The following is a 24,135-nucleotide window of genomic DNA, read 5'->3' as shown; positions in this document are numbered from 1 at the left end:
GAACGGTTGATATCGATTTAGAAGAGTATTCTAGCGATTAAAAATGTAAATTTAACGACGATTCAAATAAAAATTGATCCAAGGGGCATTGAATTCTGAACAGTGAAAAAATAATTGTCGAGTTCCAAAGGTACTAACACAGGATCGTAGACATTGAAGCAGTAATATTATCTAAACAGTATTTTCAATATATTGGCTGGGCTTCAATAATATTGAATACGTTTGGATTCTTTCGATACATTGCATCGCAATATCATTAGAGAATCAGTAGAGAAATGAAGTTTTAGAGTAACCTGAAGTCGTTGTCGATAGTATCGATCGATCAAGAACGAGGTGTCCATTTTATGGTATTGCAAGCGTTCCTCCACGTTCAAAAAGCTCTGCGAATGAAGCGCATCGTACGACAGACCCTTTTCGTCCGCGTGGAAGAACTTCAGCAGTAAATCCAGGGCCTCGTGAAGTCTTTCGTAGAACATCGCAGGTTTGTCCTGAAAGAAGATACTTTAGAACGAGAGTAAATTCAAAAGTTATTTGTATTTTAAAAATGCCCTCGCACAATGCTGAGATACTATTCATGAATCATTACTACAGAGCAATTAATAAAGTTATCATTGTCTGAGAATGATTAATAGAATCCTTATTATACGGCAGTTAATAAAATCGTTATCATAGAATAACTAACAGAATAATTATTATACAGCATTTGATAAAATTATTATTACAGAGTGACTAATTGAATTTTTATCACAGAGCAACTACTAGAATTATTATCATAGAATGACTGATAGAATTTTTCTTGTAGAGCAACCAATAGAATTATTATTATAGAGCGATTAATAGAACTACAGTTGTAGAGCAACCTAGAGAATTAAAGATTTATGTATCGGGATAAAAAGTGACTATTCGAGTGATTTCTATCGATTGTTTTTTTAGTAACCATGTAGCGATTTTAATACAGATTGATAAATATCTACTTACGCCCGCGTTTCCATCCATCTGGTTACTCAGCTCGCCAAGAACGACCTCCCAGATGTCCTGGAGGACTCGGTTGAAGTTCACCGTAAGCAAAGCCGAATTAAGTGCCACCAGATGAACATCCAAATATTCCAGCAACGGTGCAATGGCCTCCGAAGTGGGCAGACTGTCCGGCGACCAAGCCAAATGGAACATAGCCTTCTTCAGGGGTGGTCTCATCTAAGATTCGAACAAAGAACGTATCAGCTTTCTCGTTCTCGCAACGTTTCAACGAAATTGTTCTGAACATTCTTTTTCCAGCTTTCGCGATCAAAAGGTGGATCACGTCTCTTCATTTCCGTTGTATGGGAAATTTCTTCGCGATTTATTATTGCCCTCTCTCTGACATTTCGTATACATTTGTTTACCAATGTGCGACTGCAGTACGATTTTTAGATCGTACGTTAATTTGGAACACAATCGCTTGTTATTCTCGTCCAATCGAATCTAAGGTAGACTTTACTGGATAAAGCTTCGTTGAAGGTTTCAATTAACCTATCTGGGAAATCTACGTTGACTAATGGATGAAAACGTTCTTTTTTATAAATTAATATATGTCTCCAAATTGCTTTTACTAATTAAACACGACTAATTTAACAATAATGTTAATTACTACTTATAAAATATTTACATGGAGTGCTAATTCCTCGTTTATTAATTCGAACATTTAGGATTGGTCAAAATGATCTCAAAAATACATACTAAATATATTTAGTTATATACAATAATTAAATTGCTGGTTTTCTCTGTAAAAATCTTATGGGTTTCACAGACACAAATACTCATGATAATTGTCAGTAGTAAGTGCAATCATTTCTTACATGGATGTTCATATTTAGGGTACTCTTTGTATTTATCGTATCGATCGAATCAATTTTGAAATATCCTTTCTTCGTAAACTTTTCGAGCAATGTGTGCTCTTAGCGCCGGAACGGTTGATTTCCTTAATAGATCACTTGTTTTAGCGTTAACGCAGCAAACGCAAACAAATAAATCAAAGGTATTTTATTCTGAAAATATTTATCTCAAGGACCTGGATTTATTTTTTGATTTTCTTCGAATCGTCCAAGAAAAATTTATAACTGACTTTATACATCGAATCGATTTATACACCGAAGTGGTTCCGTTTAATTGAATTATTTGTTTCGTTTCGTCTAGTTGTGTATTACAGGGTGTGTCTCGATGACTTCCACCGAATGGATGGCAACGATGTAAAAATAAATTATGCGAACTTTGTTTTGGTATTTCATCGGAGATACGGACCTTCGTGCCGATCCTTGAAACGATCTGGTTTATAAAGAGCAACATTTGTCCTGGTGTCTGTTCCAGCGGTGACGTCAAAGCGTTCCTCCATTGCATCCGAGCAGACTCACCCGCTTGACACTCCAAGGCCATCAGAAGTTTCTCAACATGGAGCTCTTCTCCTAAATCCAGAAGCCATCTTCGTACGTACTCGAGGCCGTTGATGGCCACGCACATCTGTAGATTGGAATTATAACATCACGTATCGGACGAGGCGACGTCACGCGGCTTGAAATCGATGTGTATTCAAGGCGCCATTTCAACGAACTGCCCTTTAAAGATAACTCCATCACACTAGCTATTTTCTCTTCAATTTTATGTCGTTTGTCAAATGAACTTGCCAATCCGCAAAATTGCACTTTGTGCAAGATCCTGGAAACTCACGTTTGGAAGAATTTCTCGCAATTTTTACATTTTTTCCCAGGAGAAAAATATTCATGGATATCGAATATGTTGATTCTAGAAGAGAAAGGATCACTTTTAGTCAAACATTGTTCGAATACTTTGGTGTTTTATTTCGATAAACTTTGTATTAAGAAAAGAAAAGCCAAAATCTTGGATTCGTTTTTGGGAAACTACTAAAAGTATACGCGATTCAAACCGTTACTATGTATCATACAATTTGTATAAAATACAATTTGTACTTGGTGCAACGAAACATGCTTCGTTCGAAGCTCCTCGCGTTCGAAAATTACACGGTAGCGTACAAGGTCTGGGCCTGTTCGATCATTCCAAAAACCTGCACGTGTGAAAAATAATAATGTTTCTTTTTAAAAATGGCAAATAAAAAATGATTTCAGGTGGGAATTTCCAGCGAATCCTGTACAGTTGGAAATTCACGCACACATTAAATAATATCTACTATCGCTATCGAAGATAGTATACCGAACACTGTCGTTCGTAAAACGTTAAACGTACACTCGCAAGAGAAATAAACGAATGTAAAATATTTTCACGATATTCTCGGCACGATGTAATGCAGATACTTGTCGACGTTTGTCATGCGCGTGATCTGTTTTACGTCGTGTCGTATCGTTCGATCGCGTCATTCGGATATTTGGTTGCAGAGCTTTTTAGGGTTCGCCAGGCAAAGTGCAACGTTCAAGCGTACTCGAGGCCAAACGTCGTTCGTACACGCGTGTTAAATGTTTCTCGGTACCCTCTGTAGCTAGATTTGCGAAGCGGTGTCGTGTCGTACAAATTGCGAAGCGGTCTCTACCTGAACGATTACCTCGTCTGTAGTTTTATAAGGTGTCTGATCTTCGTAATAGCCACCGTCTGCCAGTTTCTGATGTGTGAGCTCCGCGTAATACGCCGCTGAACTACATATCGCCTGCAATACAAAAGCGGAACTTGGAAACTCGAAACGGGTCAAGGTGATACGTAATCTGGGAACGCGAGTTGACGAATGGTGTTCGAATGGAGCGTTCGCGAATCTTCGAGCCACGTTAACAATCGTGTCCGTACACTCGTGAAACAATGAAACTTAAGATCCTCGAATTTTGGACAGCAGTAATCAACGAGTCTCGAAATTCGACGTCGAGTTCGAAATTTTGGAACTCGAGATCGATATCTAGCAATTATTGAATTCGACAATGACGATTGTACATTTTGTGATTATTTAAATTTGTGCTTGAGGGATGATTGAGAGGTATGGCGGAACGCATTTGTTCAGAGATTATCTCGTCAGATGCGAATGTGTATAATATTATACAGATGTAATATCTATTTTCTAAGTGCTCGATATAACCCCTGAGCGAATAGGACTCGTTATAATTCAACGCGTAATCTCTTGGAACGTGTAGTATATGTATCGTCTAAGTTTTGTAATAGCGATTTTCTCGAGTCAGTTTTGTATATAGAAATGTTAATCTTCTTAGAGTAATCTGGTCTGAAGCGAAAGGGATGCGTATAGAGTTAAATAGAATCTCGGCCGATTCAACGATCACTGAACATTCTATCTAATTTTGTTTTCACACATGTGGAATAATATTTAGTGGAACATTCGACAATAGAATATTTAGAAAAGTTTAAGTATCTTTCGTTGCAAATATCTCGGAAATAAATGCTAGAAACGGTATGGTTATTATAATGATCGTTTATGTTTTTTTCATGCTCCGTAAGGACGAGGAGAAAGTATACAGTATTTTTTGAAAAAATATCGATGTCCTTGAAATTTCGTGAAAGAATGATGAGAAAAAATTTTTTCCGTGGGTACACGTAGCCCTTGAAACGCTCCAACATTGTTCTGGTAAGTATGGTAAAAAACAAATTCGAAAATCTTTTTGAAAAAATATCGATGTCCTTGAAATTTCGTGAAAAAATGACTCTGAGAAAAAAATTTGTTCCGTGGTTACACGTAGCCCTTGAAACGCCCCAACATTGTTCTGATAAGTATGATAAAAAACAAATTCGAAAATCTTTTTGAAAAAATATCGATGTCCTTGAAATTTCGTGAAAAAACGACTCTGAGAAAAAAATTTGTTCCGTGGTTACACGTAGCTCTTGAAACGACGCAATTTTGTCCTGGCAAGTGAGAAACGAGTTCGATTCAAATTCTACCTAATGTATGCCCAAGTTTGTTACTTACGTCGACAACTTTCAGCACCAAGGTATAAGATCCAAGAAGATCCGGCCACGCTAATTTTTTCCAAAACTCTTTGATCTGCGAACATTCGTCAGAGTTTCCAACTCGTGAAACGCTTACAAATTGTTATCGATTTCTAACGAGCTTTGAAAATCTTTCGCGATATACCTGATAGAAGCACGCGGTAACATCTATGGCGGACGTGCAGTGCTTCACTATGTATTCACCGGTGCAGATACGATCGAGGTCCGCCGATTTTCTGACACGTTGAATCGCTTTCAGTTTGGCCAGATCCAGCCATTTGTCGATGGCTGGTCTGAACCACTCGTAGAACTTGCAAATCCCCAAATTTTTATGGTCGGATTGCGGCAGATTCTCCTTCATGCTAAAAACCAATATTCCATCGGTTATAATAATCCCTGAACAAAAATAACGTATTCAATGCTCCAGCTTGTACCGTTATGGAGCATTCATTTTGTTCAATTTCAGTGAATTCGCACAATATTTTCTTCTTAGTATTTCCAGTTTCTATAAAAATCAAGGGTGTTTTCTAAATTTTTCTATGCAGTACAAAAGATACATTGAACAACACGTTTGTAATGATATTACTGGCAATTGTTACACGATTCTGCAGAGTATTCAATTTTTGCAATTTTATCGGATTTGATATTTCCAAGTTCAATAGGTTGCTCGATAAACTTTGTCGTTTTATAAGAAATGGAGCTATTAGTTTCTTGGTTTCTTTTTTTTCCAAAGATGGTACTAACGTTTGATGAACACGTGTGAAGTTTCGCGTAGACTCATTCTTCTGTCATTTCTGTATTTACAGTTGTTCAAAGTTGAAGTGTCATGGTATTTTTTCACAATGGAGAAAACGAAAAATCTTATCGAACAACCTAGTACATCAGGTGTATTTCCTGATCGTTTTGTTTGTAACGTGAAAAGCATGCTTGATAATACGTTCGTGATGGTATTATTGATAGTTACGTTACGAAATCCTGTAGAGCCAAGTATAGTTCGAACATCGGTGTTCCTATTTCCGCTCCTGGTGGTAGCACGTACTCTTCGTCCGCATTTTGACCATGAAGTTGAAGACAGGCGGTGGTGACCCGTGCTCCTAGCTCGGTTTGCATCTATCGAATGCATTTCTTCAGGTTAAATCGACAGGTACTATCGATCAGGAAGCTCTACTAATACTTTTAAACTTGTTTCGCATTTCCACCACTTTTTCACTTTTCGAAGGTTTTATCGCTACAGGAATTCTATGTACCAAGGATTTTGTAACTCGTAATTATTGCAAATACCGAGAAGAAACGTCCTCAAAACGTTCGACGTCCATTTTTTTTACGATACTTTACAAATTTGTAAAGCAACCTTAAAGGACAGGTATTTTTGTAACTACGAAAACTCAAATCTAAGGGATGAGTCTTGTACGTCGTTATCGGTGAATAAATATTTGTAATTAAATTTCTCAATGATGCAATACGATTCGATATTAATTCGATTGATTTATTGGGCGTTTCAAGCGAAATAATTCATCCCTGAAGGGGCGAAACAAATTCTTGATGTTTTTTGGGGATAAATAGTACGGTTTACATATCGGTGGATAAACATTGAAAAGACAATTAGGGAACCACTTTTACTATTTTTACTCCCCACATTTTTGCAATGTCAAGATAGTTAGTTATTTTTATTGTAAATTTACTTCGCGATTATAAACCTACAATGTGCTACGATGTTATTCAGGTAGCAATGAATAGTCGATATTAATTGTAAAGCTTATTCGACGCTAGTTATGTTTCGATTTTCCATTAGAATTCATCAAAAATGGTTAGAAAAATAGTTTACGATGTAATATCAGACGAATCGAAATTTGTTAGGTACTTTTGTCCCTCTAATTTGAATTTTCACGGCTAATAAAAGGTATGTGCCCCTTAGTTTTGGATGCTCTAGAAACTTGCCAAGTGTCATCAAAATCAACGTCTCTCGTTTCGCTGATATTCCTTAAGGTCTACTATTTTCAAATTAAATCGACTAATATGTAAAACTAGAGTTCTAAGAATCGAAATAAAACTCCGGTAGAGGGATCAACGTATAACGAGAACTAGAATTAAAATTATTACGAAGCGACTTGTAATTTTCGCCAACATCCAGTATATCTCTCGTTTTCGTTCTTATGAATATTCCTATGATTGTTGCGCTTCGTTTACTCGATACGACTTCAAACTAATCGTTATACAGTGTGGTAAAATAAAGTGTTAAAAATTTTAAGGGGTTATCCCATATGGGTATAATTACAAAGGGGTGTACCCGTAAAGAGGTGTAAAAAATCACAATATTAACTACGTTATAAATAAGTACTGAATTTTTGTGCCAGGATTGCTTCTACCAAATAATTACAAATTCTAATACTCGATCTTTGTTGATATTAGTGTCACTCGAATACTATATTACTTTACGTATGAATACTATATAATAATAGGACAATGGTATAAATAAAAGAGTAATATACAAAGGGAAAAATATATGGTTGAATATTCTAATCTTTTACGTATTCATATAATAATAGAACAAGTTATAGTAACAAGTATATAGTAATAGCACGGAACACAATCCGTGCGTTGTGTTTGACGAAGTATTACAAAATTTGTCAACGCACCGTTTTTTTAATTTTGTCTAAATTTGCGATGCAATAGGTCGGTTGGAAGACAACGATTTTGTCGTCGTACTTACCTAACATCTAATTAAGACGCGATGTTAGCTTTGTCGTTGCAGACAGGATTAAGTATTCTTTAAATGTTTCGATAAGTACTGTAACTCCTTCAGTTTTTTTTTTTTTTACCACACTGTATAAATTTAGACCCTTTTTTACCATACTATACAAATTTAGACTCTTTTCTACCTCACAGTACAAATTTAGACCCTCTTTCTACTACACGGTACAAATTTATACCTTTATTTTACCATATTGTACAAATTTAGACTCTTTTTTGCTATACAGTACAAATTCAGACCCTATTTTACCATACTGTACAAATTTATACTCTTTTTCACTACACAGTACAAATTTAGACCTTTCCTTTTACAATACAATATAAACTTAGACCCTTTTTTCTACTCTATAGTACAAAAGAGATCTCTAAAGCAGTATGGCTTGTTTCCAGGAAATTTGTACACAGTACAAATTTAGACATTTCCTTTTACAATACAGTATAAACTTAGACCCTTTTTTCTACTCTACAGTGCAAAAGAGATCTCTAAAGCAGTATCGCTTGTTTCCAGGAAACGCGCATCAACGCCGCGCGAAATATTATTTAGACGCGAGTTCGCGACGGTGTGTCGTGGATGCACCGTGTATGATGCATTAGCGCGGAACGATCGGGGACAGGTGGATGCAGCGTGAAACTTTTCGAATCAGCTTGTGCATCACCCGAGCGAATTACCATGAAATGGTAAAACGACGAACGAGGAACATGCTGGATGCTTGGCAACTTTCGAAACACAGCTTGTTCCGCGATAACTCGTTCACGGAGGGTCCTGACGCGTATGCTGAAAATTATAGTTCGTTCAACGAGTCATCAGTTACGAACAAACCCGTGTAATGGTACGCGGACAAAATTCGTGGACGTATTCATAGAATATTGCAACATTTTTTCACACTTTCGGACTAATTACAATTGTCACGAAAATTTTTTATCGTTTCTTCTAGTGTTTGCTACTGTATTGTAAAATTATTCGTTGGGAATACGTATATCGATGAATAAGGTACGAAAATGAAAAAATGAAAAATGAAGAGGTGGAGATTACAATGGACTTCGTACAAAGGGATTAACCTTCGCAATACCAACTGTTTGAGCGATCACGCGTGGGTCTAAACAGACCCGTAATTTGGCCTCGCTTGTACGAATATTCCGAATAGAAATTCTATTATTTTAATGTACTTTTCTCGATTTCTAAGAAAAGTTTTACTAACAGTATAATTGACCAGTAAAAGACCAGATGTGGTACGTACGATTACGAACGGCAAGGGTTAACAAACGATAAATATTCGGTAAGTTGTTGCAGCCAATAGTCGAGACTGTTTTTCTTGCCACACTAGGTGCATATTTTGTTTTTATTTAATGACTCGACTCGTTGAACGAACTATAGGCATTCTCATCGTCGTCGCGTGAAAATTTGCGCGAAAGTGGTGGACACCCAGTAGGGAAAAAATTAGTTTAGGGCTCGAGAGAAACGTTCAAGCGGCGGTGGTTGATATCGCGTCGTTGAAAGTATTCGTGCGGATTTCTTGCGAAACTGGGACTTCGTGTTTGATAAACGAATAACGACCGTCGGACCTAAAAGAGCTAAAATTGTTAACGTTTATCAACGTAGCGACTCCTGTGTTTTGAGTTATACTCGAGACGAATGTAATTATAAAATCTATGAACGTGGAATTAACGTTACAAACGTTCGAGAGAAATGGTGTGGGAGTGCTTCTTACTCCGCGTACTTGCGATGCATAAAAATGCATATAGTGCATGCGATGCATGTAAACATGGAGATTCAACGTTACAGTTCAAATTGATGAAACGTGGAAACTCAACAGAAACTTCGATATTTTTAGACTTCTTCGGAAGTCTAAATAATGAAACCTAAAATTAATTGTATTTACATTGAGTTATTATGTAAGATTGACTAAAACACAGACGATACATACGTATAAAATATTCTATACTTTATATTACATTATTGTCTATATTTCATTCCATTTTACATAATTAAGTAACGTGTATCAATTCGAATATGTTTTCCAATTTACATTTCTCAAGACGAATGGAAAAGTAATGAAAAATAATATCGTACACAAGAATCCGCTGGAATGCTCTTAGCAACGCGATACATTGCCGGAAGTGCGTAAAAAAGATCCAGTCGTTCGATATCCTGCGTAGCATGCTTTGGAGGACGAAAATCGAATTTTCGTTTCGTTTTTCCATCGAATCCCATTTCCGAAGTAGAGCGAGGATAGCGTGGAACAGACCATTCGCAGGACACCGAACGCGACGAGGAAATTGTTCTCTAGTATTGCTGTGTCTGTAGGCGCAGGGTCGAGCAAAATGTTCAATCCGATAAAAGACGAATAAAAGCAACGTATAATCATTTTCTCGCGACAGTTATCCGATTGGACGTTCGAGTCTCTGTTCGACGCGATACGTGTAATTCTACGGTAGAAAATTTAACTTTCGTTCAATGAATCATCGATCGAATCTTCGTTCATCGTTTGTTTATCGCTTTTATTCGAACAAAAATGTTGCTCGTCTCTGTGTAGGTGGTCCAACACTTTTTCGAGGACGAGTGCGCAACAGCGACTGGTGCGTCACTTGCCGAACAGCCGAGCGCATGCATGGGTTGAATGTATTTTCGGCGCGGTGTTTGCCAAATTACGTGCAAGACTCGTGCAGAACGTGTGATGTGTCTTTCTACGAGAAGCGTGCACCGGTCGAAAATACAACGTCATGCTTCAGCGTGGCCCCATAACGTTTCCAGCGTGCTGCGAAAGATTCGTTAGAAAAATCACGCGTCTTGCGCACGAAAAGTTCGAGAAATGGAATCGGAGACGAAACGGACAACTTCCTTCTTTGGCGAACAATTTTCTCGAGAAACGTTCAAAACGCGCGAAAATTACAAATGATTTTACACGAGGTGTCGATAGCGTAGAGAGAGTATAGTGTCTAGAGTGTAGAATGTAAGAAAAATTGATATTTTCTTGAAAATTTATTTTAAGAACACCGTTTTAATATATATATATATATATATATATATATATATATATATATATATATATATATATATATATATCTAACAGTTTAGATTCACTTTGTGAATAATTGTTTGATTTCTTTCGAAGATGCTAGATCGAGTTTGTTTCTCAGTCTAACTGAGAATGCTCTTCAACGTGAACTTTGATCAAGGAAAAACATATTCTATAAATGTGATGTTCTACGAATACAAATTTGATTAAAATTGACAATCGATATTTCAGGATGCAAGTACTTAACCCCTTCGATACTACGAGCGTGTATAAACGTTTAATTGATACGCGTTTGTGCTACGAACGTGTATACACGTTTATCGAATTAGACAGTACGAGTGCTGTGGACGTGTTTACACGAAGTAAAGTTACTTACAATTAGTACGGAGAACTGTCACAAACAGAGTACTTCGCGACACACTCGTTAAAAGTGTACAACACCGAAAGGGTTAAATATCACGAGATTGATACAACTGTCCTAATAATTAAAACAAAAGTGACTATCGTCCAGATGTTTCGATCGTAATTTACAAAACTTATAAAAGATCAATCGAGAGCTTCAATAAGACAAATTATCTCAATTCGAAGAATATCGATAATATTTGTATAAGCAGGAATATTAACCTTGCGAATGTAATTCAAATGTTTTGCAACCTCCAAATGTCGAAAAATGTCTAAACGTTAGTTCAAGTTGATTCGATAAAAGTTAATAGTAGTTAATTTAATAAATAGAAGACTGTTAATTTGAACGCGCGCAAGAAAAGTTACTTTGTGTCATTTAACCGCGAGTGTTTTTATTATCGTTACGGTTGGATGTTGTTGTAAATTTATACAGCTTGGAAGATCGAATCGAATCGAAGGAGCTGCGCGGTTCTCGTTTCGTCCCTGACGGCCATAAATCGGTCGTGTGTATTCCCGCGTGAAAATCATGTTTCCCAAAACGTTCGGTCGACGAATGATTTTCCATCGAATGTTAATCTCACGCGGAGTTCTTCTACTCTCGACACGTGCAACAATATTACACACAGTATCATGCCAGTGACTACTTACACTTTCGTCCATTTTCTCACTATGATAGCTCTAAACCGTACGGGCAAAGACTACACATCGCAATCCCCTATAAATTCAAGCATCGTCAACTGAACTCGGGCTACACAATCTACCGCGGTGAAGCAACTTTGTGTGCTGTTTGAGATAAGTTTCCTCGGGATTACCATTTCGGATCACTACAAGTCCGGGGCCTCCTAAACTTCGTCAACTTGAAAACTGATGTGGAGCCGGTATTTACAAGTAACCGTCAGCGTGGAACGTTTTCGAAGCTACCAGCTAATCAACGGCTCTCCGTTTTATTTGCGTGCGACGGAGTGGATGGATGGTAAAATTTCGAAATGGAGGAAATAGAAGAGAAACAACAACCGGACGAAAATCTTTGCGTCTCATCGGGGGGAGATCGCTCGTATCGGTCTCGGTTTCTCTCGATTTCGTCGAGCGACATTACGTACGCAAATAAAAGCGAGGCTTGTCTCGATACAACTCGGTTATCACATATACAAAGGAGATCGAAGAAGGAAGAAGATATATATGTATGTATATATATATAGAGAGAGAGAGAAAGAGAGAGAGAGAAAGAAAGAAAGAGAGAGAGAGAGAGAAAAAGGGGGCTTAACATTTCGTGGTGGCGATGAAAAAGTACCTCGGAAGTGTTCTCCATGTGTTTCGCCACGTGTTCCGCCAGCTATGGACAAACATCTCGTGTACAGTAAGATCGCGATGACCTGACGGACATTTCAAACTCGTTCGTCCGATTCTCCATTCGACCTGGCCTTCAGGTCACTGCGATTTGTTTATCTATAGGGTGTCCCTGGCCAATCGTTCGACTCGGTTGCGGTCGTCATAGAACACTCGACGTATTTTTTTTTTCTTTTTTCTTTTCTTTTTTTTTTTTCGATTACTGAAACTTTGAAACACTGTGTATGAATCGTGGTTGAGTTTGGGGAAGATTCTCTTTACTCGTGAATGATTGTCGATACGGAACCGACGTCATCGACAACGGATGTGAAATTGTTCTCGTAATGTGTACACAAACGGAACACCCTATATATAAAGAGTAATATGTCTTGTAGTTATTTCGATGCAAGGACGTCGACCGAATTCGCAGATGACGAGAGAAATTAACGATGCGAACGTACGCATGCGTGTTGGTAAAGTGATCGATCGTAAATCTACGCATTTGCTTTTTGGATCCTGATTCGTGACATTTTTCTTTTGTTTTTTTTTTTTTTTTTTTTTTTTTTGCCAAATTTTGCGTTTCTAACTTCACGACGAGTGGTCGATCGCTCGTCGGCGTGAATTCTTTTTTATTTTTTTTTTTTACGGATTCGTTGTTTTTCCTTTTCGATGAAAAACACGATCGACGTCTTGAATAAAGCATATAAGCCAAACATAGCACATACAGCTTCACGAAACAGTGAATAAAATATAGTCATGTGTTATATGATTGTGTGCTTTTGATTTCTGCATCATCGCGGACTATAAAGTGAATACTTTTATATCTCTCGTTTATCTTTCGTTTGTCGGAGAAATTACTTTTTTTTCCATGTGGTTTGCTTACCAGCTTGTCCAGCTGTTTATACACCGCCGAGAAATATGGCACGCCGTTCGTACTGGAACACAATATTTTATCTATCGTTTGTAAACAAACACGACGTTTTGTTGCGTAGGCGCGAACGATTTTCTTTAAAGGCGCCATCTATCGTTATAAAATGTCGTTCGTCGAATTTTACGCGTTTCCTTTCGGTTTTTTAAAACAACCCTTATTTAAAAATATATACCTACTAAATTCTCGAGACAATGGTTTCACGAAAATCGATAATCGTATTTTCTATACTCTTTCAGCGTGAACGGGACACTGGGCGAGTTTATTCTAGTGTACTCGAATCTTTTAATACAACCGAAAGAGAACAATTTATTTATAACGATAGAATCTACGTTTTCACGATCCAAATATACGATCGAACAATTCGGTGCATTGTACAGGGAGTTTGGTAAAACGCGAACGTAACTTGTAAACTGAATACAGAGTACGAAAGTATTATAATACGTTTCTAAATATAGAATATCTTTCTTAAATGTATTCTAAATATATTTAAATACACTCCCGTTTCGTATACGAGTTAGAATTTTTCCAATCTATTCAATGATTCTCGTTTTCCACTATCGTCCAATTAGAATTTGTTCTTTGGGTAAGATCAACGAGGATCGAAAACGACTAATAATAATTATTATCTGTCCGTGGCCAATTTGCTTCTGAAATTACGCTTGTATTTTACGAAATATATTCGATACAATACTGTCGAATTTGGATATATTTTGAAACGATCCGATCTCTTACGTTCACGGTTTGAACGCGTGTCTATGTGTCTCGTAATTTATAAAAAGAAGAAATGTACACGAACTATATTTTGAACGCGCGTTGGTGGATTTGCCATCGCGTGATATAACTTTCAAGTAGACACAATTGTAGAAACTATACGATCGCTTTGTATCGCAATATGAAACTTGGAACTTTAATTTCTCAGACACTAAAGCACTCACCTTTCAAAGAAACTGTTATAGTAAGTTACTCCCTGCTCCAAGTCTACCAGTAACGCAGTTACCAAGTTTGTGAAGTCTTGAAGGGCTTTATCCGCATCCTGATCAGGCTCTTTATCGTAACACATTGTTTGCTGCCTCGTGTCTTCGTACCTGAAGGAAATGAAAATAGTTGGCAGAGAGTTTCGTGTCTTTGAGAAAAATAATAATAATAATGATAATGGATCGACGATATCACCGACCATTCGAGAGTCCCCTTCCTCAAAGCGGTAATAATTTCTCCGCGAATTTCTTTGTTAAATGGACAACACGTGCGGAAGGCTTTCATGTTCGAAAGCAGACCTAAACACCTGCGAACGAACGAGTATGAATTACATAGTAAAATCAACAGTTTCAGACATTATTTAAAATATTATTTATTTTCAGGTGGTATATTGAAGGAACGGAGATCGTCGTAACACCTTCGTCAAAAGGACAAACGTAACAACAAACGCAAAGAAGAAAGTATAAAACTCAAGAATGATATCCAATGTGGGTAACGTTAAAGACACAGGCTCTGCATATTGATTTATCAGATAATGGAAGTTCAGATGATACATTTGAATCTCAACTTGTTCAACTTCTATAATTAGGTGTCAAACTTATGTGTATGCAGGGTATATCTAGAGATAATACTATTTTCAGCATATGTCAAGGTCGTAACGTGGTAGATAATCGAATTCGTCGCGACGTCAGCTACAACTTTATAGAGTCAGAAATGTATGATGCTATTTGAAAAAAATCAAGGTAATCTTGACTTTTCACTGAAAGACCAAATATAGCTGACCTGATCAATATTTCTCGAAAAGATTTCTTTGGGTGGACCAACGAAAATGTTTAGAGAACGATGGTCAAACTTGAAATGCACACCATGCATACGAGCAACTCGAGTATAAGGACTCCTTTTCAACACTTTTGATTAAAAGATTCTAGAAACAGCTTCAACGTAAGTAATAATCGGATTTCGGGGCAATTCTACTCTTCCTGTCCTGATGTGTTCTTCATCTACGAGAAGTACGCACCTCAGAAGGTAATCCAGCTTGGAGATCGACGGTCGATGCAACGGTGGGAAGAGCACTCGATGTTGTCGAACTTTCTTTAACGAGACTTCGAGGAATTCGTTGAAGGAGTCGGCGAGGCACTGCTCTTCGTGACGAGATAGCGTGTCCGTGTGCCATAAATTGTCTAGTTCCTGTAAACCACGATCGAAAGTCTCGGAAAAGATCACAAGAGGATCGGTGACTACGAGTATCGAAGGATTTATAAGAACCTGAAGAAGACGGTGAAGGATCCTTGGATCGCAGGTCGGTTGGCGGGATGTCGCTACCCATCTGACCAACGATTGCTGCAGCTCCGTGACATCACCTTGGACGGCGTGTTGATGAAGAATCGTTAGTGCCGTTTGTGGCAATTCTCCCGTGAAATCTTCCTAAATGGTGCAGAATGACAAGTGTACGTGAAATTGGAAAACAAAACACCGATAAACTTGCTCTCTGTTTCCTATTGCCTGCATGTACTACCAGGTTGGTCGATAAGTTTTGTCGTTTTTCTCATTATAAAAAATACTATGACACTTTAACTTCGAATAACTGTAAATATAGGAATGAGTCGACAGATCTACATGAAACTTCGCACATGTTTATCAAATAGTAGTACTATCTTTCGAAAAATAAAACGATGATTCTAACAGTTATATTTCTTATGGAACGACAAAACTTATTCAGCGATCTATCATTTGGAACTGGAAAAAGGACGAGTGGGGTGGTACAAAGGGCTAATAGGGTGGGATAGAGCGATTAGTTAGGACGTTGTACTATTCGAGCATAGTACTAAGCGGTTTTGAAAATTCTGCACTTATTTTTTTCATAACTTACTGGTCATTTACGGGTACAACTCTGGTTACGAGTATCGTACACGTGGACTGTGATCGTGACAAATTTTATTCAAATCGGAAGATGTCTTTTTAAGTGCAAGAGTTAACAAAATTTTGATCATCTGTTGACATGTTTCTCTAAAGTGTACTTATTAAAGTGTACATACTCTTTTTGTTCAGGGTTGAAGATACTCTTAATTTTATGAATGGAATTTTATTGTGCAATAAAATCTTTGAATCTGCAGTTTTATATATTGTCCATAAATATGAAGATTGTACTATTATATTATGGATTATGACCCTTTAGCACTTGTGGAGATCCCTGATGGAGATTGGATGGAGCAAGGGCTTAGTCTTCTTGTCTCTTTGTCGTTCGGATTGTAAAGTCTTGGCAACTTATGATCTCTGCATAGATCTTCTACTAATAGATGTGACTGCTTTGGCCAATAGTAGGCTGCAGCTGAAATTTTGTGCCAGTAGAGATGGAACTAAGCCACTGCATCAATTGGACTCTCATTCCTTGTCCTCGTCTTCTTTCCAACTTTAAATAGTACCATGGACGGAACAGTGATTGAAGACGAGAGCAAGCAAGCACAACATTAGCATACTTTCTACGTTATCTCTTTCTCCAATATTTCTATTAATAGTGTAGGAATTTTATATAAGTTAGTGCCGATGGTTATAAAATAAGGGTGAATAAAGTTCTAGGATATACGTGTATTGATCGATGTAATAGTAGGAACAGAACATCAACGAATCGCACAATTAATAACTTCTTTCATACTTGGCTCGCTCGTCTATTCCAAACACTTCGGATTCTCTCCGGACAACGCGCAATCCCTCTCATTCTCTCGCATTATCACAATAGAAATCTCATTTTTAACAATTTTACGGAATATATTTATTATTTTATGTATTATTCTATTTTTGAAGCAAGCGGTATGTGTATTTCAGCGGTATTGTTGAAATATTGGAAGGTGTAAAATACACGGTGTTACAGAAATAGATGGCCTAATTTTAAGAGGAAATTTATCGATGTTGAAAAGTTATAAAGCACGTGTAAGTGCAAAATTCATGAAATCAAATTTAAGCAGATATACGTTTTATTGTAATTGTATCGAAAAGGAAATGTATGTATTAAAAAAGAAAAGTTCATTTTACATAGAAAATATGTTTTCAGTTATTTTTCTCAGCTTATTCGAGCTATGTGCTCTCGATTGAGTCAGTTAATCGAGATACTATTGTAGCAGTTACGTAACAACGAACATATTGTCAGTTGGACGATAAAAATGATTTTTCCGACATCGGTGTCACCTACCCCTTGTTTATTCATCTCATGATTGAGAAAGACGGTGTAAAGTCTTTCCTGTTGTCTCAACTCCCCCCAATTGTCTTCTTCGGACGTTCCCCTATCTGCTCTCGTCGATAGCCACAGCCTTAATCTAATTTTACCCTGAATAGTGCTTCGTTGCGTTCTGGCCTCCAGTTTGTACCATTGATCCAGTCCAGTACTTGGAATGTCCTGTTAACAGAGTGATCCTGGCTGCATATTGAATGTTACCGAGGAAAGGATGAAATATTCGAACGAATGAAATACGATAGGAATTAGTGCCTGCTTTAGGAACGAAATCGTTAATCGGTTCGAACATTTTATTACGAAACGTTGGCGACTCTTTCTCTTAATTAATTTAGAAAACTACGTTTCGAATATCTTTTATACACTTTTTTTTACCAAAAATGACTCGAAAATGTTTTGTAATAAAACACTTGAACCAGCTATCACCTTCTCCGAAACACGACACGCTTTTTGAGAGGGAAGTGACTCAATAATGACAAAGACCTCGAACGTAGATTGCAGAAAATAAAATTACTTTCAGAACGATGACAGGAGACTATATATCGTCAAGTTTGAAATGACTATTTATCGTAGTTACGTGACAAATTGAAAATGTTCTTTCTGGGATACGTTTGCACCATTGTCAGAACAAACTTCTTCAAACATACATTGGTCATTCGATTACATGAATTCACACTTGCGAACAATCGTCAGATTTTAGCACTCTAATATGTACTTACCCTCGATTATTATGTAAATATACCGTGTTCGTCACAACGCCAAATGCAGTCATAAATAGCGTACTAGATCGCTCACAATCGTACACGAGGTTACACTAATGAATACTCATTAGATTTCAACGCTCTAATATTTACGCTCGGTTGTTACGTACATATACCGAGTTCGTTGCAACTCCATATATAAACATACATCGGGTATTAAATTAATCAAGAACTCTCGCACGTGTGATCACTTCAACGACCGTTTGTCAGATTCTAGCACTCTAATATTTATGCTCGGTTGTACGCTCTCGCGTATATCCTACTCATTGTTGCTACACGTCCAATTACACACAATTGTTACGGTATCGTATTCCAATCGCGACTTTGCGCTATGATAGTCTTGTGACTATTTCATACATTGTCATTGGAAGATAATAATTAATCTATCTGTTGGAATATAGATAGATAATATTGTTGTTAGAATATACCATTGCGTTCGATGCGATCACCGTGATAAATCATCGATCGTGTGATTACGTCGTGCGATACGATCGCAGGTAAAGATTCAATTACCTGAAGGGGAATATTCACGCATCCCAGAAAGTCATCCTGACCGCCTGATCTTGCGCTCTGAGCGATCTGCTTGAAGAAGCGTCCAAGTCCCTTCACGCCTCGCACCTCGTTCAGCTTGCTAACCGCATCGAATACGGAGGACTCGTCATCGTGGTCCCTAAAACTATGTCTGTCAGGACAACGGAAACACTTCCGAGCAGAAGATACACGCACGTGGACACGTAATGAAAATCATCACGCGAGAGCACTTAAAAGGGGGTGCACGCTTTCTTCTTTCCAGGTCGAAAGTAGATTACCATTGTTTAATTTTTCTTTTTTTTTTTCTAAGAAACTACAAAGTATACTAACCGACACTTTTGCTCGCGTATCGACACATCTTTGAAGAAGACGTAGAAATTTTTATGCAATGAAAATATTAATATTTGAATGGCTATGCGCCGGAACAGAAGCCGCGAAACGAATAATTTGAAACGATTTTTGAACCACGAAGTTATATTCTAACTTTGCACTAACAAAATGGAGACGGATAACACAAGTACCGATTTGTTATTTTGGTTTGTTATTACGAAACATGTGAGACAGATACGTTTGTAATTCTGGTATCTGCTGTAAAGGGACGTGTACAAAATATGTGTATAAAATTTTCAGTCAAAAAGTTGATTACTCTTTTGGATACGGCGAAGGCCATTTTGTGAAACATAGTTTCGAGAGAAACGCGTTCAAAGATCATTGTACAGTTTCTAGATTGATACTTGTAAAATTTTCTTGCTTAATGTAATCAGCAATATCAGAATTGTAAAGGATTCTTGATTTTAGAATCGTGAACGCACTGATACATACATAAAAATAAAAAGTAGTATTTACACCCTATGATTACGAATATGAAAAAGGATTAAGTAAGAATAAATGCCCCAAAGGGACTGTACTTACGTTCGTATTTCGAATTTCGATGTAATATTTAACACACATATTTTAGCACGTATATACTTTTGAAAAATGTAAAAAAAAATGGACTTCTTTGACTCGAAAAAGAGAAACGAATACCCCCTTAAACTTCGAATCCACGTGACGATACACAGTATCCGTAATACGCGGGATCCACTTCAGAGATGGATTTAACACTTGAAAACAGTAAAACAGGTTCACATTAACATACCTATTGTAATTCTGAAGAAATAATAATGGTTGTTACCTTCACTAATCTTCTACTACCAACATCGTGTTAGATGGCCCTACACAGTTCAGTTGTAAATTTAAAAATTATATAAAAAAAGAAACATATTCAATTTTATTTTCGATTTCAGTTTCTCGTACAAGGATGAATTAAACGGGAGATCAATTTATTCGTACCGAGGGAAACTTTTGACTCATGTTTCAATACTTTCTTTTCGCTCGTTGAATTTCACGAGCAATTACGCGCAAAGAGGAGGGATGTTAATATTATTTATTTAAATTTTAATCTTATTTCTAGTATCGGTGTTAAATTTATATAAAATAGAAGCCAGTAAATTCTATCCTCCGATTTCATTAATATTTATCAATTTATTTCTTTTATTAACACGATTGGGAGGTCACTTCGTTGAATATTCATGAACAAATTGAAATCAGAGGTAAGGAAAATATTGTCGTAAAGCTTTACTCCGACGAGTCAACCTCAATAACTTGTCGGTTCTAAGAATTAGCTCTTTTAATTAACGAAACGATTCTGCGCGCTTTCGTCCTGAGGGAAACATCGGTCTTCCTCTTTCGAGAAATTTCAGGGCCAATTATGTTCGAAATATTTCCATATATTCGTTATGGGAAATTTGGTAGTCGGTTCTAGACCGTGCACAGAGGACTCGTGACACGTTTATTATTCAACGACCGAGCGATTCGAGACGAGTTTTCAAGTTTCCACACACGTGTTATTGAAAACACTAGGGATATTTTGAGAGAATCGATATTAATGATGCGACTAACAACAAACACTAGTCGATTGTTGCCAAGATCGTACAAATTGTTTTATACAGTTTGAAAGTATGTCGAATAGGCTACGAAAATACATTAAATATGCCAATTTTCGTTTTCCTTTATCGACTCGTCTTCCTTTTGTTGACTCTTCAATACTTTTAGCATTTTTAATTTTTATTTTTGTGACTTTTGTTATCTACACTTTCAAGCTGTATAAAAATGTCTACGCAATTTTGGCATCACTTGAATAATGTTCCTCGTAAGCGTGTCCATAACGATCAATTTAAGCTTTACTAGTAATACTTGAAAGGATTTATTAACAAATCTAAGTGGTTAGTTCTGAACTAGCGAATTTCGTGTAGCGGTAAGTCTTTTGATAAAATAAAATAACATTTAGCGTAACTAATTCCATTCGACCACTTGGAAATAATTATCGAGTATCTTATACAACATATAACAATTTTCTAAATACTATTTCATAGTTCATTTAATTATTTGTCAGATTTTGTTCATGTTACTTTACGGTGATTCGAATATTCGACGAATATAATCCAAACTAATTTTGTAATAAGTTCGCGTTCTTGAAAATTTAAGATTCGATCTCAAAGGCCAGTCTTTAGAACTAACATAAATGAAACTCGAGCTTTCAAAGCTTTAAAGTTGAAGCTTTAATGCCCAGTTCTTGAAGTTTTCTCGAGGTTAAAGAAAGTTAATACTAATTCTTCTTTCGATTTGATCAATTCGTCCATTTATACGAAATTAATTAATATTCGATGGTTTCTTGTTTATTCTTGAAAAAAGACCACCACGAATTTAAACACACAGAAATTTGAATTATAAATCGAGATTCGATTTGCTTCTTCTTTCTCTTACTAAATAACCAACGTTGGAAAGTGATCGTTCTTTCGAATATTTTCCGCTGGTTCCACCAAACGAATGAATCTGTGTTCTCAGATTTTCATAGAACATTAATACCAATTTCATTCGAACGATTAACCACTATTTCTATATCAACGACAAAGTATTTGAACATTTGTAGTGTTCGAATAGCGCGATGCGTTCTACGAATCAAGTTCCTCGAGTTCGTCGTCTTTGTTCACTTTTATCGAATCTTTACGATAAAGATATTCAAAGTTTAATCGTAAGGTTCGAGTAGGTACCTATCAAATATTTCCATATTAAATTATCCGAACCGTATCTGCCTTTGTTCGACGTTAGCAGGGTATTCTAATCGAGAGAGTCGATATGCACGCGATGGGCTTACAAACACGACCGAAGTGAAAAGTCTGTATGCAAAACGTTTTCCTGATGAACGTCTACCGAATAAGAACACACGAGCTCGAAGAAGATACTAGCTCCCTCATGAAACGAGTTTCAAACGTTGGTAAACGCATTAACGTAGCTATTGATCTCGAAGAACGAATCCTCGATCGCACGAAAGCAAGGTACTGAAATTATTGAAAGCGTGCTTTGAGACGGTGTTTATAGAATAGTCAACAAAGTAGCACGTAAGAGGTACTCGAGCATTATTTCTAACCAGTCGAACGAAACGAGTTATACCACACGTTAGCTTAGTTTCGTCAAAGAGTTACTGGAACACAGAGCCCCTTTATAACTTGGAAACAAGGTCGAAGAGGATATATGCTTATATGAACTCATTTCGTTAATTTTAAATGCTAAATCCATAAAGTGCGTCTAACGTATCACGAGCCAGTCTGTATTCGGGGCGCGTCCAGAAGGTAAGAACTTCTTTTCAATTATTTCTTTCGAGTCTTTCGTGTACCATCTTTGCGTCTTTATTCCACGAGCACTGTTCCTTCTCATTTTGTTATTGTCGTTTCTCGTCTAGACGATTTTACGTAAATGTTTCCTCGTTTCCTGGTAGAAGTGTCCATTACTTCGACGAATATTAAAGCAATGTTTTGTAATAAAAATTACCAAATATTTGTAAGTTTACGTAGCGTATAAGAAAATTTATCCCTATTCGATTCTAGTTTCGTCTTTATCGCTATCGTTAGACCGCTGACTTTACACCTTTACGGTACACTTGAATATGAGAAATATGTATACGCGAAACGAATTATTAACATTGCTGCATCAATTTATGAAACATTTTCCACATGCATTTGTCGTATTAGCATACGAGATAAATGCATAAAATCCGTGGGACAATAGTCGCGCGAAACAGAACCCCGAAATTATTTATCATTGTATCGAAAAACTTCACGAGAGAAAATTTCAATGTTCGAAGAGATACGTACAGTAATAGGAAAAAATTTGTCCCTATCAGGTTTTTCGATCTTTCGTTCGATTCAAATAGGATAATTTCACACCTTAATACTTTTGTTCATTAAATATAAATTTCTCCCAAAATTGTCTCGGATCGATTCAAGATCATCGAATGCTAGACGGTTGAATTCGTATTGACGTTGACTACGATGTACTGTACTAGAAATACACGATGACACTTAGAAACAAAAGCCCGATAATCTTGAAATCGTGCAAAAAGAAAACCTTAAAAAATTCTTTTCCTACCACCTCCACCGATGACCTTCAAATCGTGCATACAAACGATCTCGAACAATGTTTTCCCCATTTGCGCATCTTTTCCAATAACGAAACATTCTCTCGAAGAGTTTCCCACACAACCATAAACAAAGATACTTCAAGGTTACGTTTCTCGCGACTCACCCTGTACGTACAGCTGTAACCCCCAAAGGGTTAACAACACCTGTACAAACGAACCACGAATACGTTGCAGTCCCGCAACAGTGTTCACCTAAAGGTTAATTTCCAACGGAGGCAACGTCTCGTGCCTTTTGAAAATGGCGACCCTATCGACTGAAAAGAAAAGGTCAGGAGGTTCCAGGGACGAACGTGTTCTTCGTTTTCGCGAAGGGAGAAATCGTTACAGTGTACGCGAACTTCGTTCGCGTGAACGTCACATACCCGAAACTGGGTTCCTGCATTCTGGACGCGGCACGCAGTCCCCGATCGGGAATCGATTTTTAACGACGATACTCACCATATGTCCAAGTGGAGGATGTCCGTGTTGATGTCGTCGATGTCGCTGCAAAATGAGAACACGGAAACACGTTAGCTTGTCGTCGTCTGCCCGACTAAAATCCACGCGTAACGCGTTTCCGATCGCGCGTCAATTAGAAGGGAGACAAGTCACCCGGAACACTTTGGTGCTGCTTACAAACGAAACTTCTCGTTCCATCGCGGGCTCAGCGTGTGAGGCTTCACCGTGGTCGCGCGTATAAACTTTGCCGGGACCGCGCCGCTTAAGGACTCTCGGTGCTCGCGTCTGCTCGTGTGCTCCTTGCGCTTGAACGAGAGCCTGAAACTGATTTC

At 37.3% G+C, this 24,135-nt stretch overlaps 1 protein-coding gene and 1 long non-coding RNA gene across 4 annotated transcripts in view; one reads left to right on the top strand and one right to left on the bottom strand.

Annotated features, from left to right (window-relative positions):
- The window catches only part of Unc-13-4a (BAI1 associated protein 3), a 173,134-nt gene that overhangs the window by 5,615 nt on the left and 143,384 nt on the right, over positions 1-24,135 (bottom strand). The window contains exons 8-24 of one of the 3 annotated variants that reach the window (XM_076313696.1): positions 23,981-24,127; positions 23,804-23,848; positions 18,829-18,985; positions 17,516-17,719; positions 15,595-15,753; positions 15,347-15,516; positions 14,528-14,635; positions 14,289-14,438; positions 13,306-13,357; positions 12,388-12,429; positions 5,891-6,036; positions 5,072-5,288; positions 4,907-4,981; positions 3,536-3,649; positions 2,278-2,493; positions 979-1,194; positions 294-488 (exon numbers count right to left, since the gene is read on the bottom strand). In XM_076313696.1, coding sequence (XP_076169811.1) covers positions 294-488; positions 979-1,194; positions 2,278-2,493; positions 3,536-3,649; positions 4,907-4,981; positions 5,072-5,288; positions 5,891-6,036; positions 12,388-12,429; positions 13,306-13,357; positions 14,289-14,438; positions 14,528-14,635; positions 15,347-15,516; positions 15,595-15,753; positions 17,516-17,719; positions 18,829-18,985; positions 23,804-23,848; positions 23,981-24,127 — 2,413 coding nt within the window. The remainder of the gene's footprint in view (positions 1-293; positions 489-978; positions 1,195-2,277; positions 2,494-3,535; positions 3,650-4,906; positions 4,982-5,071; positions 5,289-5,890; positions 6,037-12,387; positions 12,430-13,305; positions 13,358-14,288; positions 14,439-14,527; positions 14,636-15,346; positions 15,517-15,594; positions 15,754-17,515; positions 17,720-18,828; positions 18,986-23,803; positions 23,849-23,980; positions 24,128-24,135) is intronic. The other 2 variants (XM_076313697.1, XM_076313698.1) reach the window with 2 other exon arrangements.
- On the top strand, positions 11,979-16,051 carry LOC143147940 (uncharacterized). Its single transcript, XR_012992374.1, has 2 exons — positions 11,979-12,277; positions 14,712-16,051. It is a non-coding gene; the product is annotated as an uncharacterized LOC143147940 (long non-coding RNA).

The sequence above is a fragment of the Ptiloglossa arizonensis genome, chromosome 6 (assembly GCF_051014685.1).
Source record: "Ptiloglossa arizonensis isolate GNS036 chromosome 6, iyPtiAriz1_principal, whole genome shotgun sequence".
In the NCBI taxonomy this organism is placed as follows: domain Eukaryota; kingdom Metazoa; phylum Arthropoda; class Insecta; order Hymenoptera; family Colletidae; genus Ptiloglossa; species Ptiloglossa arizonensis.
Note: the sequence above shows the minus strand (reverse complement) of the source record. Positions and strands in the feature narration are given on the sequence as shown.